Source organism: Euprymna scolopes, chromosome 12 (genome assembly GCF_053919585.1).
Source record: "Euprymna scolopes isolate OS-2025 chromosome 12, ASM5391958v1, whole genome shotgun sequence".
In the NCBI taxonomy this organism is placed as follows: Eukaryota; Metazoa; Mollusca; class Cephalopoda; order Sepiida; family Sepiolidae; genus Euprymna; species Euprymna scolopes.
In genome coordinates this window covers 150,737,038-150,758,205 of record NC_136493.1, presented here as the reverse complement: position 1 = coordinate 150,758,205, position 21,168 = coordinate 150,737,038, and the positions used below count along the sequence as shown (strand labels likewise).

The window sequence follows — 21,168 nt, the reverse complement described above, 5'->3', positions numbered from 1 at the left end:
TGAGGGTTTCTGCCCCCCACCCAACCCCAGGCGGGGCGAAAGTGATGTGGATGTCTCGATGCCAGCCAGTAAAAAGGACCCTAATTCCAAAAAGACAATCGTTTTTATAAAACTGGCCTCTTTCCCCCCTCTGTCATTTGAAGATTACTTTTCATTTTTTTCCCTCTCTGAACCTCTTTTTTCTCTATCGCATTATCTTATATTCTTTTTCTTCTCTCGTGAACTTTTTTCTCTATCCCCTTATTTTATAGTTTTTTCATTTTTCTTTTTTCTTGTGAACCTCTTCCTTCTCTTTCTCTTTAAAGAACAATTATTATCTATTATTTTCTTCTTTTCTTGATAAAGTCCCAGGGACATTTTTCTTTTTTTCTTGATCAAATATCACACCCCCTCCTACCTTCTCTTCCTCTATTTGAAAAGCGAGACCATCTGGTATCGCCTGAGATCTTGCTACATATATATATATATATATACACACACACACACACATATATATATATATATATATATATATATATATATATATATATATATATATATATATATATATATATATATATATAAGAGCAAATAGTTAATAAAACATGTTAAAAAACATTTTGAAAAAGAGTTAAAAACATATTTAATCTGAAAAGGAAACACTTAATAAGTATATATATATATATATATATATATATATATATATATATATATGCACTAACAGACCGCTCGGTCATAAAATATGCTTAACTATCATATTTTAATTCATGCAGATACCTTATTTATTGTTAAAGAGAAAATTTTCTATTGATTATTGATTATTATATTGTGCCCAATGTATATGTCATAATTATTTCAAAGATTTAAAAACAAAAACATAGAAAACGACTTCGGTGCCATCAGCTGGGATCGAAACCAACACACTCAGTGCTCCAGCCATAGTACTTAGCGGTGCAGGCTTTCCTATTTCCAAAAGAGAGGAGATATATCATATCAGAAATATTTGGAATCAAGTTTCCTCTTGCTGTTATTTCAGATCATTTGAAACCATAGCAGTAAGTTTTAATCTCCCTTCCATCGAGGCCAGAGGTTTCGGAGAAATATCAGATATTTTGTAATTCATATGCAAAACTAGAAAAACAAATGACTGTGATTGAAACACTTTATGGCTGTAAAAAGTGCCAAACAATAGGCTCTGGATGATGGATGATCCCTTTAATGTGCGACCTTAAGAGCAAATATTACATATCCCACTACACAATTCGGGTCATTTCCAAAGAGACTTCATTTGTTAAATTCTGATCAATAGTCGCTGAGATTTGGAACTCATGGCCAAATTAAATATTGAAATGCTCGTATCTTTTGTTCTATGGGACGAAAGTACATGAAAATTTGCAGGCTTTTTGAAGATTATAATACTATTCTATGGTTAACATTTCATGACAATTGGTAAAAAAATAGATATTTTCAAACAAGTAAAATATGCCGAAATTTACCTACATTTGTATATATATATATAGTGTCCTGGCAGGCCACATTTAATTTTGCTACTTTAGGATGAATCTTGCTTAGGATTTCTTTTTTTTTTTTTGCTTGATTGTCTTCCCTGTGGCCTTGCTAGGCCACTAATATATATATATATATATATATATATATATATATATATATATATATATATATATATATGTGTGTATGTGTGTGTGTGTGTGTGTGTGTGTGAATTCATCTGTCATCCCATTTTTAAAAGACGGCCCGATTGTAGATGACAAGATTTTTGTTTTCATTCCATTTTCCCCCCCAAACAAGGACCGGTGCCACTTCGATGTCGAGGACTACTATCGGGGGTATATGTTGCAGGAATACTATGAATGGAGTTAAGCAACACGATGTCTGTTCACACTACACTTGAACTTCTGCATGTCAGTACAGTTGGGAAAGCAGGATCATGGAAGGGAGTTCCAGAGTCTAGAAGTTCTGGGGAAGAAATTATTAGAGTAGAAGGCTTTCTAGGGATTTCTACTGTGTAGGGGTGGGATTTTGCTGCTTGTTGGGTTTGTCGAGAGTATTCACGTCCAGAGATTACAAGAGCTTGTAGTTCGTCGGAGCATCCATCATTAAAATACTTGTAAAACAGGCAGAGGGATGCAACATTTTTCCGATGAGGTAGAGGTTATAACCTAGATGACAGTTCAGGAAGTGTGCGACTCTCTTTTGAATGCTGTCCAGGAGTGAGAGACTAGCAGCAGATGCACCAGCCCAAATGTTACAACAATACTCTATACATGGGCGAATGGTGGCCTTATAGAGGTACAGGATACTTTCAGGTAATATATATATATATATATATATATATATATATAGAGAGAGAGAGAGAGAGGAACATGATTATGTGCTTGAATGTTTTCATTCTATAGTCTACACGATCATGCAGAATGTAGAAACTATGCATAAAAAGAAATACTGGTGTTTGTAGGTATTTAATATATATATATATATATATATATATATATATATATATATATATATATATATATATATATATATATATATATATATATCATGATTCTTTGAGGTGTACAAAATTTATATATCAGAATCATGAAGAGAAGACTTAAATTCATGATTTAAGATTAAAAACGTTTAAAATAAAGTCAATGAGGTGAAGAGAAGAGAAAAAAAATTGGAGGAGTCAGCTGACCGGTTTCGCCCTCGCTTTTCAAAGCTTTATTGATGGATTTGTTTTGGTGAGAAAAAAAAACGAACGGGAATCGAAAATATGTACAGATAAAATCACGTTACATTACGATATGTATGAGAGGAAAAAGAGAGGGAAAAACGATTAAAATGCAGCAGCGTTATATTACTCGAAGATCCTAGAGAATAATCACCTTACTGCTGATGCAATTCTTTATCTATATAAGAGCCAGGTACGTCCAAGGATGAAGTACTGTTGCCCTATCTGGGCGGGAGCTGCTAGAAAGGACTTGTCCTGCCTTGATAGAGTTCAAAATAAACTTCGTAGCATCGTAGGAGATGTCCTTTCTCTTCCCTGCAACCTCTATTTCACAGAAGAGTGTTGCGAGTTTGTCTCTGCTATATCGTTATTTTCATGGCAAGTGCTCGACTGAGCTTCAATCTATGGTCCTCCTTCATCAAACTTTCACAAGAAACACTCGTCTAGCTGAAAACACTATCACTAATCCCCCCCACTCTTTATCTGTGCCTAAACCTAAACGTAGATTCCATGAACAAAGCTTCTTTCTTAGAACTGCACGCCTGTGGAATTATCTTCCGTTTTCCTGCTTTCCAGCTGACTACAATATGGGTGTCTTCCAGTCCAACATAAACAAGCGATTAATATATTGTCCAATTGACTACTGTACACTCTTTAACCCTTATCATCGAGTGGTCTCTGGGCCTTGCTAAGTGGTTATGCCTATAAAAAAAAACAAAAAAAAAACAAGAAGCATTCCTTCTGTTTACAGAGAGAAGGCCGTTTCAACCGAACGTGAACAGTCTCCAAGATCTTTACATGAATAATGAGTGAGCATGACTCAAGATTGTAAAAGAACTCGTGCTAAAGTTCGCTGCACAAGACGGTGTTTTTATGAGGTCATCAGTAATTGAAGACCCGTATGTATTGGCAATTACGTCTGTTGTTTGATATGTCCCATTTCTGATTTTGATAGGTACGTGTTGTTGGACTCTTCCATCCAATCTTAATGTTGCTCGACCAACATAGTTGGCACGGCAACTACATTCAAAATTGTAAATTACATTATTATTATGATGGGGGGGTAGAACATCTTTTCGAGAGGATGGGCATTAACGTTCTCGTAGAGAACACAACACGTACATTTGAAGCAAAATAACAATTTTGCACGTTGAGCTGATTTGCTTTGCGAATTTCTCACTTACTGTTCCCAGCCACGGTAAACGCAGAAATACGGAACATTTATTAACCGTTTAAATTTTTTAAAATCGGTACGCAAGTAAACAGGTTGCTTATGTCATAAGAACATATAAATTTATTAATAACCTTAGACCTTTTGAATCTGAGTCGGAATTTATCCATTAAACGCTTGGAGTTGGCTACTACTAGTAGTAGTAGTAGTAGTAGTAGTAGTAGTAGTAGTAGTAGTTTATTTTAGCTCCTTACATCAAGTGGCTTGATGTTTTGTCTGGAGCAATCTCCATAAAAAGTGGTAGTAAATATAAGCATGTGTGAAAATTGGTCATCTTACTTTGGGATAGTCTGTTTAATCAAATTTCGCCCCAAACAAGGCATAGTGCCACTTTGAAGTAGGGGGCTAGTCTGGGAGATCTAAGTTGCAGGGGCATTATGAAGGGAGATGAGTAGCAAGATGTTTGTTCACATTACACTTGAACTTCTGCATGTCAGTACAGTTGGGAAAGCAGAATCCCGGAAGGGAGTTCCAAAGTCTAGCAGTTCTGGGGAAGAAACTATTGGAGTAAAAGACTTTCTTACACCTATGGATCTCTACTGTGAAGGGGTGGGACTTAGTTGCTTGTTGGAAATTAAACTTTAGTTTTAGAAAATGTAATGGTTGATTAGAAGTTAGAATAACATGAAATATTACAAAATGGAAATATAAAAAAAATGTCAAAATGACGTAACAATATTTCCAAATTGGTATCAAAGAAGACAAATGTGGAATCAACTATTTGTGAAACTTTCTTGTGATTATATAGCTCTTCCTCCTTCCCCTCTCTCTTTCTTAAACACTCTCTTTTTCTTTCTATTAAATCTCTCATTCTTTCTCCTCCTCTGTTCTTTCTTCTTTCTCTTTCACCCTCTCTCTGTATCTCTAGTCTCTCTCTTTTTTTCTTTCATTCTTTTATTTCCATCATTTTCAATCACCCCACTACTCGCCCTTTGATTTCTTCACAATGTGACCCATAGTATATACAAGAAAGATATAATGCTCACATTTTACGTGATTATAGTTTTAAATAGTGAATGTTTTATTTCATTTGATAAAAACGATTATTTAACAATTATAAATGGGTGCTTCTACACTATTGTAGTCAATAAATGGAGTTTTCAGATAAAAAAAAATAACGGTTTCTACTGATATTTTTTTTGGGGGGGGGTTGTCAGTTCTAATAAATTACAACGTTAGCTTCCAAATTATGCAATCGAAATTACGTAAATATTACTGAATTATTTAAAAAAAAAAAAAACAAGTTTAATTTTGTTAGCAGGTGAAAATTGCCGCCATCTTGTTTTTATAAAATAAATCGAAACGGAAAATTACCTCCCTTTTGAACTCTCCTGTGTCTGACACAAGCAAATCCGATCGTGTTCTTCAATTTCTATTTTCTGTTTTCTTTAATAAATAATTTTCTACCTCATCGATTTTCGTAATTTTTGGATATGATCAGTTTTAAAATATGAGGAATAGGTAGATACCATTGTTTTCATGTGAAATTCAGTTTTACAACTTCCGAAATTTCGTTCTGATAGTGTAGAAGCGCTTAAAACTGTAATAAATGGAAATCCATACTAATCAATAATTGAAGAATAACAAACCTTCAAAAGAAAATAACATGAAATACGTAAAAACATTTACATGAAAATTCAATTTGTATAAATTAAAACAAAAAAATAATAACGCAAAATTTTACTCTATTACTGCAATATTTTAAGTAATTTTTGGAACTGCCGACTTTAAATAGCTTTCTGGATATATCCAAAACACCAAGAACATTGGATGGTTTGTTGGCTTGGTAGGCCGAGAGCAGGCTCTCCAATAATGGAAATGGAGATACGTTTGTAGACCCAAGTCAACTCAAGATTATCCATAGTGTTGCACAACATTGACGCGATCCACAACGATCGGTTTGCAATTCGAATCTAACGAGAAGACTGGCGCATTTTAATCGTTTTAAGCCACAGTTTCTTACCGACATATAAATTAAATAATTGTCGCGGTGCGCTCACATTGTAGCTTATGTTTTTGCCATGCCGGCCATTTTCTTACACCCTTCCTTGCCTACAGGAAGCTTCAATATATTTTGACATATTAAAAAAAAAAAAAGGAAAAGAAAGTTTTATATCTTTTTTTCAATCTGGAGGGGAGTATTTGTACAGTCACTCATGCACACACTCACACGCGCGCGCACACACACACACACACACACACACACACACACACACACCGAAACATTATTAATTCCATTTTTCCCCGCGCATTTTGAGAAAAAACATATTCTCTCAGCAACGGCTCAAATTCAAATACGCTCACACACTTTGCTCAATATAACAAAATTAAAAAGAACATATTTTGGCGGACGTAGTTGAAAGCAGGTCACGTGACACAACCATCCAATGAGGAAATTCAGAATATAATTTCTTTTACAATTTTCCAAAACGTCAAAATATCAGCAGAAGCTAATGTTCTCTGGAGCCGGTCGGAGAGGTATAAAAAGGCACTTTTGCGCTTAAACGGAGTCGACCTTTGAGCACCATGGCGTAAACATCAACATCGACCCGTCCGCGTTTGGACGTTAAACACACGCATGCCCATCAATTAATTCCTTCACATAGATACGGACTTGCAACCCTAACAGACTTTTTATTTTTACCCTCTCTTATCTCTCCACTAAGTAAGCGGTGGACCTTTTATATTGTTTAATTCTTCGTAAAAAGACTGGTTATTTCTAACCGGAACTTTCACTTTTCTACATCTTTTCATTCAATCACCTCAGTCGCAGGAAGAGACTTGCAATGAAGAAGAAACTTTCTTATCTTCTCTTTTCATTCATTTACAATCCTTTTAAAAAGTAAATTTTGTATTTGATTTATCCGTTCGTTTCAGTCATCTTTGCTTGATTGTTTCAACTCCATTTTACACTTGATTCTTATCACTATTATTATTTTGAATCTGCGGGATTAACATCGACACCCGTTAATCTCGCAACAAATATCATGCTAATCCGGCAACTTTTAATCTAGTTTCTGCTGCTGGAAATTTGGCGCTTGCTGAAACGATGATGTTAATCTAGGGGGAGATAATCAGTATTGACTAAGTAAAAAGAGGTATATTTTGCAAGAGATACTTTAGGACGCAGAAGTTATGGAACAATGAAACAATATTAAGTAAAAAAAAGATTTCTTTTCAACAAGTGTCAAATGAATTTAACCCTTGAAATTTCCGACGCATTTCACAATCGTTTTCACAAGCGCCAAATAAATTTAATCCGGGAAATTTCCGACGCATCATATGAAAAAAAAAAAAAAAAAAATCAAAACTATATACTAAAGAATAAAATGAAAAGTAAATTAGCAATCATAATTATTTTGACATTTCCCATCCAATAACATTAACAAAAAAGAGTACTTATGTCAAATACGAACTGTGCTATTTTTAGAAACAGGATTTTCAAGTTAAACTTAATTTTTAGGGTATTTTTGTTTATCAAACTGTTAGATGAAAGTACCATATAGTTACAAAACGTCATCCCTTACCTATATTAATGAAGAGCTTTGTAAATAATAACATTGTTATTTCAGCACGGTCTGTATTCTGCACAAGTATCAAAAAAATTAAATAAACTTATATACAAATTAAGAATTAAAATTTTTCAAAATTAGAAATATACCAATAATAATCAATCGATAAAGGAAACAAGTTTTTTTTTTTTATTTATTCATTTATTTATTGCGGACTATTATCCCCATTGTCTAGTTGTTGTTTCACGATGTTTCGGCCAACTGTTCCTCAGGTGGTTAATCGCGAAGGGATAGGAATGCTGAATCCCTTAAGTGTATCCTCAGCAATTACTGCCTTCCATAGTTGTTGTTGTCTCACCAAATAGGAATAGTTGGCTAAAACGTTGTGAAACAACAACCAGAAGATGAGGATAACAGTTCGCAGTAAATAAATGGATAAATAATACAAATTTTCTCATCTCAAAAAGAATTCCAATTAATTGAATAAGTTTTTTGTTGCATTTTCATCCAAACAAGGCACAGTGTCACTTTGATGTAGGGGGCTACTATCTGGGACATAATTTGTAAGGGTATTATGTAGGAAGTTGAGCATCAAAATTTCTGTTTACTGACATGCAGAAGTTCAAGTGTTATGTAAAGTCAGGGAAGTAGGAACTCGGAAGGGCATTCCAAAGTCTATCAGTCCTAGGGAAGAAACTATTAGAGTAGAAGACTTTCTGGCATCTGAGGATCTCTACTGTGTAGGGGTGGGATTTTGCTGCTTGTCGGGGGTATTTATGTCGAGAAGGTACAAGGGATTGTAATTTGTCAGAGCACCTACCATTAAAATACTTATAAAACAGGCAGAGGGATGCAACATTTCGTCGATGGGACAGAGATTGAAGCTTAGATGACAGTTCAGGACCTATCAGGTTTGCGACTCTCTTTTGAACCCTGTCCAAGAGCGAAAGATTATTAGCAGATGCTCCAGCTCAAATATGACAACAATACTCCATGCATGGGTGAATGGTGGCCTCATAGAGATGCAGGAGACTTTCAGGCGTGAGTAGCTTTCTAGTACAGTAGAGAGAGCCCACCTCCTTTGCAGCAGCCCTGGCAATGCTGTCATGTTCCCTGTAAACATTAAGCCGAGGAGTTTTAAAGAAGTACTTTCAGGTAATGTATCTTTAGCCATAGCTATTGGTGGTTGAGGTTTCTTGTGATTATTAAAGGAAAGAAGCTTGGCAGTATTGAAGATTACCATCCATTTTTGACCCCATTCCAACAGGTTCTTTGTGAACGTTAAGCCAAGGAGTTTGAAAAAGTACTTTCAGGTAATGTATCTTTAGCCATAGCTATTGGTGGTTGGGAAGGTTTCTTGTAATTATGGAAGGAAATAAACTTAGTTCGCCATGGGCATGGAATATGTGCCTACATTAAAGATGACTTCCCGTGTGGCAGGGATATCTCTAGAGAAGATCCTAATTTACCCTATATGTGCTTCAGGGTTGCACTTGCTAACACCACTACATTTATATTTGCCCTCTATCGGCCCCACAACAGCGGAGTTACTATCTTTAAGAGCATATCTGAGAAAATAGACCACATCCTGTCTGCACATCCCTCGGCTAACATCCACATCTGTGGTGACTTCAACATCCATAACGTGGAATGGCTGACCCATTCAAATAAGACTGACGATGAGGGGAGGTTTTGTCATGATTTTGCCATTGCTTATGACCTCACTCAGATTGTTCGCAAACCCACCCGTGTGCCCGATACACTCGGTCAATATGCAAGCCTCCTAGACCTTTTTCTCTCAACTTCCCCTGAGCTATGTTCATGTTCCGTTCATTCTCCTCTAGGATCCTCCAACCACTCCATCGTATCAGTTAAGATAAAAACGAAATGTAATAGGTCCCCAGATGTACCCCTCCACCGTACTGTATACCGATACTCTATGGCTGACTGGGATAGCTTCCGTACATTCATATCTGATTTACCTCTGCACTCCATGTTTAAAAAGGAAGTGTCCTCTATAGTATCAGATCTGACCGAATGGTTAATTGTAGGCATAGACCAATTCATATCATCTAAAAAATTCCAACAAAAACCTAACAGCCAGCCATGATTCTTCCCAGAATGTGCTGCTGCTATCACGCACAGAAATCACTTTTTCCATAACTACCAACGTAATAGATGCACTGAGACTAAAGCTGCTTTCAGGACTGCCAGCAACCACTGTAAAAGAGTAATAAAAAATGCAAGAGAGCTATATGCCCAGTCTGTTAAATCCAAGGTAGCTGATCAGCGGCTTGGTTCCCACCAGTTTTGGCAAATAACAAATAGGATCCTGAACAGAAGTGTGCGTTCTATCTCAACCATTATAAATGGACCAGAGGTCATCTCGTCAGCGTCAGACAAGGCCAAACTATTTGCAAAGAACTTTGCAGCTAATTCTACCCTATGCGACGAAGGCCATCAACTCCCCATATTTCCTCCTATAACACAGAACACGCTAGGTAACATACAAATATCCGTGCATGAGGTTGCCAAGCTAATCAAGAACCTCCTGGCAATGCTCTCAATGTATCTGTTAAAACTCATGTTCCCTGTAAACGTTAAGCCGAGGAGTTTTAAAGAAGTACTTCTAGGTAATGTATCTTTAGCCATAGCTATTGGCTGTTGAGAAGATTCTTGTAATTATTGAAGGAAATAAGCTTAGTTTTGGCAGCATTGAACGTTACTATCCATTTATGTCCCCATTCCACTTCAGATTGGAGGTCTTCCTCGAGAGTTTCTGCCATTTCCTTAGATATGTGTTCATTTGTTTCCCCTCATGCCTGTAACAGAGCATGGTGTCGTCAGCAAATATACCCATCTCAGAGACAATTGTATCAGGAAGGTCATTTTATGAATATCAGGAATAATAAAGATCTCAGGATAGACCCTGTGTTTTTTTGTTTACACTTTTCACACAGGTTAGAAAAAGTAATGAGTTCATTATATTCTGTGATTGTTAATTAATAAATAATGAAAATTTAATTTAAAATTGGTTCATTTCCGGAATTTTAATGAAGTTTTTAGTGAATGGAGGGGTCAAAATGTTTATACATTTGGGGGGCTTGCGATTCATTTTGCACGTACCAAGTAACATTGTTTCATTATTACAGTGCATTTACTTCTTATTGTTTTGTGTTAGCAAATTCAACTATGTTGTAACTTAACATTGTTTCATTTTTGGTTCGTTGGTCGTATGTCAAAATAATATGATATAAATGTGGGTGTACCTCAGGAGTCGATCCTCGGAATATTAACGCAAGCGTCATTTTTTTATGGTCTCTTTAGATAATATCTCACTGTTGAACAAATTGATTAATCAAAGGGGAATAACTCTTCAAACTTGTTAACTATATTAAAGGGAAGTAATTCTTTCATCTGTAATAAAAGAACAGAGAAAAATTGCTTAAATACGAACATTCAAGTTAAATACTCTAAAAATGAATAAATTTAAAAATATTTTTTTTTACTAGGGACTAACCACTTATCACGGCCAGAAGGCCTCTCGAGAATAAGAATGAATGTAAGGTGTTAGTGGAGTAATCGTTAATGGCGTAAATTAGGTAGAATTTAATTATTGATGGGGAACAGCTCAACAAGAACTTATTTACATTGGATTTGAAGGCTACCATATTGTATCCAACCGGTAAGTATGGCAGCAGGATAGCACAACAGTGTTTCACAACCGGGAAGTTCTGAGAAAGAAACTTTGTTCATGGAATCTGCGTTTAGATTTAGGCACAGATAGAGAGTGGGGAAACTTGTTTAATTTTCTATTAAATTGTTTATTAAATCTCTGCAAATCATAAAATCTTGAACTAATAAAATTTTATGTCATAATTCTGTTGTTTTTTACATGGCAGCATTACTTGGGATTTCTTTTCAAAAATGTATCCATTTTGCTGGGTACATGCAAAATGAAATGCCAATCCCTTTATCGTAGCCTTGCCATCACCCTAGCAAATAACGGGAAAGGCTACTCAACTAAAACAAAGGCAGCGCACAACGCATGTCTGCTCACCAACCATAAAACCCAATTGTGTGCACGGCTAGCAGTGTCAGAAATTTCGTGAAAACTATTGAATAATTCCACCCGCTATCTTTCGAAGCTTATAACTCCTCGAAAAATGTAATTCAAGCCCTAATTTTTTTTTTCAATTAAAGGAGCAATGACCAAGGTTTCATTAAAAAAAAAAAACAAAAAAAAAAAAACAAACAACGTGGGCTTTTTAAAAAAAAAAGGTTTTAAACTTCGAACTTTACGGGCAAATTTCTAAAAAACACTACTTTTTTTGTTTTAAATTTGAATATATTATTTATTGATCTTTTATCTTCAATTTGTGATATATAAAACTTTGGTACATAAATTATTTACTTTTTAATAGAAATTTGAAAATGGGGGAGGGGCGTGAATAAAAAAAAACGTTTGTCTAAAATATTATATTCGGTTTATTGGAAAGAGCATGACATTTCACATTGACCCTGAAAATATCGTAAAAATAGAATCAATACAAAAATTTTGATAGATTTTTAAAATTTAAAAATTTAAAAATACTGAACTCGTAACATTCAATTAATTTCATTACTATTTTTTTTTTTAAATATTTCTATTACGTTTTATACAACTTTAATAGTTTATTTTGGAAGTATAATCCATAAAGAAAATAAACAACCCACCTTTAAAAGAGAAATTACGAGTTTTTTATATTTTATTTGCAGTTTCGTGTTAGGGGTGTCAAAAATTCCCACAAAAATTCTGATACACCGCACGGCACGGCTGTATAAAGGGCATTTTGGCTGCACGCACAGTTGTTTTCTACACTCATGCAAATATTCCACCATAAATAGCAAACCTTGGTAATTGTTGTGGACGGTGTTGAAAGCACCCCACAAAAGTGACAAAAGTGACAAAGGTATTGACTTTTCATCCAATCAGTGCACAAAGAAAATGCATTTTTGTAAATAATTTTCTGGCTGTCTCCAGGAGTTAGTTGAGGCCCTTATAGGCAGTCAAGCCCAGCCCAGCCCCCAGCATGCTGTAAACAAACAACGTTGACTCCATCCTTGTGACGTTAAACTCGTGTGCACCCGTCATTTAATTCTCCACGTGGAAATGGATTTCTACCCTTATCTGATGTTTTGCTGAAGTTTTAATTTCATATAAAAGTACATCATTTCACCAACCAGGATGACTTCCTTGTTAAAATTTATATTTTCAATTATTTCTGAAAAGAACTGGTTTAACCTAACCAAAATTTTAACTTTTCCGACTTCATTTATTATTATTATTATTATTATTATTATTATTATTATTATTATTATTATTATTATCGTCATTAACATCAAGACTTTTCGACAGCTTTATAATTAACTATCACTAAGAATCTGCCACATTTAAAACTTTCTAATTCTCACTCCCTTACTCTTTTAATAGTGAGATCGAATTTAACAATTTACAGAAAGAATTGTTTCAGTCTGTCTAGACAATATCCGGTCAGAGTAATACAAACTTTCACGGCTGTTTTTTTTTTTTTTTTTTTTTTTTTTAGCCTGATCTTAATTCTTAAAAATTTTAGTCTGAAATCATTTTTTCTAATTAAGCCGACGATGAAAGATGACATGCTGTTTTTCTCTTTTTATTTTTCGATCCCATTTGACTGGAGATCAAGTTCTCTTTGGGTTACTGCACTGTCGGAAAAAAACAATTTCCATTATTTGGGCTGACTTGAAAACTTTCCAACCGGACTACATGTATAATTAAACTGGATTTAATTTTGGACTCCATTCTCTCTAAAGAACTATTTTCGCCTTTTGGATCACCTTGAAAGAATTTTCATGCAAGCTGAAATATTATGCACGGTTTGTTTTTATATTTTTTTACATATCCAATATTTTTTGGACTTTTTTTTCTTGGCAATTTATAACTACAATGAATTGCGGTTTCACTTAATGCCATAACTAGCAAATTCTAGCATTGCTGCAAATATAATTTGCTGATTTCTTTCTGTCCTCTGATGAGAATAATAGCAAGAATAGCATTCTTTGAAACTCTGTAGAATAAGGACTTTGTAAATTGCTTTTTGGAGTATTCAGTCGAACAATAAATTTGGATTGTAAAGTTCAACTTTAATTTTCTTTCTCTTATAATAAACTCTACTCTCTATTTCGTATTGAGCTTTTTTATTCGGTTGGGATTAAATTATCTATATATAAATACTGGTATTTATATTAGATTATAGTTTACCATTGCGTATATCAGGTAAACACTACATCCTTTTGATTTTATTACTATTTTTTTGTGTGATGTCTTTCGGCGGTCAGAGCCCTCCAAGGTCACTGCGGCAAGCGGCCTCCAGTTGAGACGGTATAGGCGGCGTCGAATCAATAGACCGCTGCACCGTTTCGCTGTCCCTCTTTACACAGGCAAGCATGTGGCGTAAGCTATTGGATTCACTGCGTCTCATAGCGGTATAACCGGGGATCTGAGGTTCGTCTGGTATTGACTTCAGCTAGGTATCCAGCGCCGACTTGAACGATTCTGTTTTGCAGTTCGTGATCTCTCTGATGTTACGTGGCAGGCAATTGAAGAGCGTAGGACCCCGGGAATTTAAACTCGATTCCCTGAGCCGTCGGATCCAGTTGTCCCTGGCACTGGTTAGGGGTGGTACCACAGTACCACACACCTTCTGCCACGTTTTGAGATATATATATATATATATACATTCTAGAACAGTGGTAGAGTGAATCGGTTTCGGTTCGGGTTAGAATGTATGTTTACCTTAATTTGCATGCTTGTTGTTCAGTAGAAGAAAACTATGATTACTGTTGTTATATATATATATATATATATATATATATATATATATATATATATATATATATATATATATATATATATATATTTACCAGTGGTCAAAAAACCGGACTACAGTGCTCAATGTGTAGCCAGAGCAGTATATAGGAAATTTATTACTGTGAGTCCAGAATGAGTTTACATATTGTTTCAGCTAGAGGAAGATCCTCAAAGAGAGGAAATATCCAGAATTCATAGCTGTCCATCTATGAATTCTGACGATGCTAGTTGGATATTTCCTCTCTTTGAGGATCTTCCTCTAGCTGAAACAATATGTAAACTCATTCTGCACTCACAGTAATAAATTTCCTATATATATATATATATATATATATATATATATATATATATATATATAAATAATATATATATATATTAAATGAAACTTACAATTAAATTTACCAAACTTATTCAAGATGGTAAAATTAAAGTATATTATAAATATTAAAGAATTAATATTTATAAAGTTATCTCAGCCAGATGTAAAAGCTCGATAAAACCAAATAGGAAATAGAGCTTATAATACGAGCAAACAGTTAATAAAACATGTTAAAAAACACTTTGAAATGAGTTAAAAACATATTTAATCTGAAAAAGAAACACTAGATAAGTGGATAGTCCTTAATCCGCGGAGTTTCGAAGAAATACTTTCCTTCTCATCAGAGGGTAGGAATTAGCAAAATGCGGGATCAGATTTTGCATGCAAAAGTATTTGATGAAACAACAAGTCAAAGATCTTACTTGAAAACAAAAAAAAGTGAAGCAGAGGGAATATAGTGAAGAAAAAGGTGATTACACATGAATGGATAGTCTGGTGGAAGATAAATAATCCAGTGACGGTAAAATCCAAATGTATAACTTCAAGAAAGTTAATTGAATTTCCATTTGTACAAATAAAATCCAAGGAAATAACGTAATTGGAAGAAGATGGTCCATAATAATCCAAACGCAGAAATCCATGGAAGAATTCACAAAAAAGTGTACAAGGAAAAAAGGAAAAAATTACAATAATATTAATAAAAGAAAAATAAGATATGCTTTCCACTCTACTTCCGAGACATAAATATAAATAAGAAAGATCAGGGAAGAAAAAGAGGAGAGAGAAAAAAAGAAGAAAAAATGATGATAGAGTTGAATATAAAATAGAGAAAGAATGTCAAAAGGACCCAGACACGAAATGTTAAAGACGCAAAAAAATATAGGTCAACTGAAATGTACAGGTCATCACTTAAAAAAATGTCAGCAAGAGTTGTTAGAAGACACTAAATGGAAAATAAGTAAATTAATTAATAAATAAATAGAAAATAAATAATAAATAAAGAGTAAATAAAAATAAAATATAAAATAAAAAATAAAAATTATTTAAGGGGAGAGGATTGCCGGTATCTGCAAATTCAGGAAAAAGCAAGAAAAAAAAGTAAGTAAATGCATATAGTAAAATATAAGTAAATATACATACAAGATATGAAAATATGGGTAGATTAATATATTAGATAGATAGGAAAGTTTAAAGAATAAAACAGAAAATGCAGATAAAAACCGGCCATGCAAAGAAGAGATAAAGAATTAAAATAAAGGATTATTAAATTATAAAGTATTAAGAAGTATGTAGATAAACGATAAAGTTAAAGAAATTTTTTTATATCTATATAAAAGGTAAAAGTAATAACTATGTAATTTCAAAATTGCCATAATTAAAATTTGGACTTATGTTTACAGAAAGAGATCAGTTCATGTTTAGAATTTATTATATTGTTACTTTGATGGGGGAGTGATTATAGTTATAGCTTCGGTTGTGCAGAGGCGACATGACTTAGAGCCTGGAGTATAAGACTTTTTTATGATAGTCAATTTGATTGAGAAGGGGGTATTGTTAGAGTTAAGTTTTTTAATTAAAGTGGTTAGAGAAGTTCCTTGGTTATTATTAGAATTATGGTTGTTAAAAGAAGAAATGTGGTTTGATATTCTTTTCTTAATTAATGTTGAAGTAGCGCCGATATATGTATGTACTTTATTAAAAGCTCGAGGTCTGGTATTAATATTAATTTGCTGATTTGTATTAGTTAAATAGTTTGAATTTTGTTCATAGTGTTCAACAAATGGTGGGACAATGTCTGTATGAGGATAATGAGTGTTGTTAGTGTTAGGATGGCTGTCAGGAGAAATATTATTATTATTATTATTATTATTATTATTATTATTATTATTATTATTATTTGTGTGATTGTAGATGGAGGGGCTGCTTGAATGGTGTATTGGATTAGTAACTATATCAGATGGAGGATGGGAAGAAGAATAACTTGAAGATGAAATATTAGTGTCTGTTATGGGAGGATTGCGTGGGAGCTCAGTAATAGTGCAAGAATATATAACATCTTTATGGATGCAATCATTATTGAGTGGGCAAAGATGTTTGTTATTACAATTACAGTTAGTTTTGGGTTTAATTGGGAAAGGGATTTTTTGGGCTGATTTAATTTTTTTGTTATTATTTCTCCTGATGCGACTGGGTGGGTTAGAGGTATTGCAATTAGTATTTTGGTTTGGATTATAACTGTAGACTGGTTCATTGTTATTGATAGCGGCAGATCTTGTTATTTGAACTGGTTTCTTACGAGTCATATTGTGTGTGATTACAGATTTAAGGCGGCGGCCTGCAGGAGGAGCATAATTGTTGTATTTAATCTTTTCCTTGTGTCCTGAGTTCCATAAGACATTATTGAAGAAAGTAGCATTTTTATTAAAAGTGTTTTTTATCAGTAGAAAGAGCAGAAATTCTTCTAGAGACAAATGGTACTATAGATTTTATAATTGAGTTGGGGTTAGAAGATTTATGGACGTATAAAAGCATAAGATTAGGTTTATGATAGGGGCTATGAGGGTCGGTGTTAAGATTAAGTGTAACATCTAGAAAATTTGAAGTTTTTTTGTTTGGTTAGATAATTATAGAAAGGCCAAAGTTATTGAAGAAGGTATGTAATTTTTTAATTGTTTTGTTGTACTCTCTTGGCCTGGCTGTTGTAATAAAAAGGGCATCGTCTCTATAAAGACCCCCTTGGATATGTTTAAAGTGGTATTTAAGTTCTTTCAGTAAGAAGCGTCTCACTAAATCGGTAACTTCTGCAGAGTCAGAAGCACCCATCAACATGTCAAAATTATCAGGGGTATCCTTTCTAGTCCAAAGCTTATTGTTAAATTGTATAAGGGACTTTCTCACTAGAAGAATTAATTTTATTTCTAAATTAGTTAAGTCAGAATTTCTTTTAGCAAAGATAAAAGCCTTATTTAAAAGGATCGGATATATTCATTGATAATAATTTTAGATGTCAAATGTTATGAAGTTAAGGAGGTGTTTATTTTTAAGGGAAACAAATGAATTAATTACGGAATCTGAATTCAGCCAAAGAGGGAAACCTACTTTTTCTTTAATAGAAGGGATGATTCTATCTAAGATATTTTTGCTTAAAGCTCCTAAGTCAGAGTTAGATGGGCAGATCAATCTGATGGAGGGGTTGCCATAGAAATTAGGTTTATGATCTTTGAGGGTGAATCTAGGAGTACCCGGAGAAATTATTTCAGTGAAGTTATGAATGTTCATAGAAGTCAGTAAAAGTTTAGCTTCAGAATTAATGGAATCTAAAGTCTTAGGAGGGACTATTTTATAAGATTTATTAAGTTCTTTATACAAAAGTTTTTTATATGTAGGATAGTCAAGTTTATAATAATTTTTTGTCTTATCAGCAGGGACGAATATATGTTTATTCTTTTTAACTTTTTCGGTAACATTATTTATTTTTCGAGTAACCGGATTATAATGGTGATTTTTTTCTTAAATTTAATTTTTTTGACTAAATTTAACATGAAATTCTTAAACTCTGCGAGGTGAGGGTTGTATTTGAGGTGGGCAGTAGTTTTTAATCCATAAATTTGGCAGCAATTCTTTCGAATATCTTCTGTTCTCTATGAGAGTTGATAGGGAGTTCATTTAAGATTTCTGGGTGAAGTTGGTCTTCAGAGGAAATAGACGCTTTGAGTTTATTTTTAATGCTTAAGTCATGGTGATAAGCCTTCCACCTTATATTTTTAAGGAAAGTGTTCAAAGCGAGAACAAATTTATGGATATATTCTTGTTGGGTAGGAATAGGGATATTTTTGGCGGACAGACGAATGTGTTCCTTTTCAAACATATCTGGAGAGAATAAAAAGCTCAACAAAATGGGAGCTAATAATAAAATAAAAATTACAATTGAATTTACCAAAATGATCCAAGATGGTAAAATTAAAGTATATTATAAATATTAAAGAATTAATATTTATAAAATTATCTCAGCCAGATGTAAAAGCTCGATAATACCAAATAAGAAATAGAGCTTATAATATGAGCAAACAGTTAATAAAATATGTTAAAAAACACTTTGAAATGAGTTAAAAACATATTTAATCTGAAAAGGAAACACTAGATAAATGGATAGTCCTTAATCCGCGGAGTTTCGAAGAAATACTTTTCTTCTCATCAGAGGGTAGGAATTAGCAAAATGCGGGATCGGATTTTGCATGCAGAAGTATTTGATGAAACAACAAGTAAGTCTTACTTGAAAACAATATATATATATATATATATATATATATATATATATATATATATATATATATATATATTGTTGTAGACCCATGCTAGGGGTCACAAATGAAAGAAATCACAAGTAGTGTAAAGTGTATAAATATAAATCTTTTGAAAAATGAATATCCTTGAAGTTTCGAATTTCCCCCGAGTGTATGAAAAACAATATTTCGAATATCCGCGTGTGTTCTTTCTTCTTGAATCCTTTTTGTCGTCAAATGCTGTCTTCCAATGGGTGTTTTTTGAAGTGAATTCGTTGCCCGAATATTCGTCATTCAGTTGTTGTAAGCAATTATTGTAGAATGATCCGGGAAGTTCTTAAATCATCCTCGTCGCCAGTTGTTGTAGACCCGTGCTAGGGTTCACAAATGAAAGAAACCACAAGTAGTGTAAAGTGTATAAAATATAATATGTATTTATTATAAAGAATACAGGAGCCACTAAATGAGAGGAACGTGTTCGTAGCATGCGGTTAAACATGATATGAATGTCCCCCTTTAGTCTCTGAAACCAGTGGTATTCATAAGACTGGCTGATTCCACTTAGTTCTCAAATAGGGGTGATTTGTACCCCACAACACCCCCCTCCCGAGCTTTTCATTCCTCTGTGATGATCGTATAGCTCTTTTTCCTGGGGTTGATCTCTATAGGGTCGGTCAGTTTCCTTTTTCTGGAAGACCGGCGTTGTCCGGCTGCTTGTGGTGTTACCAAGTCGAACGTGTCATATATCTGGTCCATTGCTTCTTGTTCAGCAGGCAGTTGTCCTACGTCATCAGTTATACGTTTCTGAATTTGGTTTAAATTTTTCTTGTGTGTAAATCTTGGACCTTCAGTAATATAGACCATCCGCCCGATCCTTTTCTGAACCTCTCCTAGTTCCCATATCGCATTACATAGTATTTGTGTATAGTTCTTTTCACTTTATAGTGACGCTATGTCTTCCAGCGGTTCCCTTGATTTTGGGATTAATCGCGACAATCCGTCTGCGTGACTTAACTTCGCAGATGTAAAAAATTCCATACTGAAATTGTAATCCAGTAGAATGGTCCCCCCATCTTTACAGTCTGTTGGCTGTGTAATTTGGCAGACCATTTTTAGAGCCAAAGATGGATAAAAGCGGCTTATGGTCAGTTTGCAATTTAAATTTACGACCGTGTAAAAATCGGTGGAATTTTGTAACATCGAATATGATCCCCAGTGCTTCCTTTTCAATTTGTGATTAATTCTTATCGGCAGGAAGTAAAGTTCTTGACGCATGGGCGATCAACTTAGCAGACCTATCAGGCATCTTGTGTAGAATGCACGCCCTGATCCCATAAGAAGTTGTGACAATAATCTCTTGTTTTGGATTGAAATGACTCAAGAATAAATCTGACGTTAATATATCTTTTAATTTCTTAAACGTTGCCTGGCACTCAGGCGTCCAGTTCCATTTTTTGTCCTTTTTTAGTGCATTCAATGGCGCACGCAATTCATGCATGTTATTAATGAACGTTTGATAATAGTTTGCGAGTCCTAAAAAAAACCTCTGCAATGTAGTTACACTATGAGGTTCTGGCATGTCTTTTATAGCTGTGGACCTGTCTGGATCGGGTTTCCTCCCGTCCTTATCTATTATATGACCCAGGTATTTAATTCGTTCCAAAAAAATTCGCATTTTGCTTTCTTCAATGTGAAGCCATATTATTTTATTCTGTCAAACACTTGAAATACATGATCTCTATGTTGTTCAACATTTTGACTACGCATAAGAATATCGTCCAGATAGCCTATTGCGAAATCCAAACCGCTTAGCAAAATATCAATTACCTGTTGGAAAATTGCAGGTGCTACTTTTATACCAAATGCTAATCTATTGAATTTATAAAGTCATTTGTGCGTTGAGCTACACAAAAGTTTTCAGCTATCTTCCCCTGCTGGTATTTGTAGGTACGCCTCGCTTAAGTCTATTTTGGAAAAATATTTTCCACCATTTAACTTAGTGAATATTTCGTCTGGGTTTGGTAGCGGGTGATGATGGTCCTTGAGTGCCGTATTCAATCCAGTCAAAAAGTCTGCGCATACCCTAATCGCTTTAGATTTTTTGTTATGTATACGGTGGGGGATGTCCACGTGCTATAGCAGTTTAAATCCCAGTGTTAACTAGTTTCTCGAATTCTTTTTCAATTTTTTCACTCGAAGCGAATGGTACACTCTGTGG

General features: G+C 34.2%; 1 protein-coding gene across 4 annotated transcripts in view; it reads left to right on the top strand.

Annotated features, from left to right (window-relative positions):
* LOC145291547 (toll-like receptor Tollo) overlaps positions 1 to 21,168 on the top strand; it is an 89,511-nt gene that overhangs the window by 60,018 nt on the left and 8,325 nt on the right. The window contains exon 1 of one of the 4 annotated variants that reach the window (XM_080137559.1): positions 12,828 to 13,354. The exons of the other annotated variants lie outside the window; for them this stretch is intronic. Within the exon in view, the coding sequence (XP_079993685.1) occupies positions 13,331 to 13,354 (24 nt within the window). The 5' untranslated portion in view covers positions 12,828 to 13,330. Of the gene's footprint in view, positions 1 to 12,827; positions 13,355 to 21,168 lie in introns of those variants that run through there. 4 annotated transcript variants of the gene reach the window in all.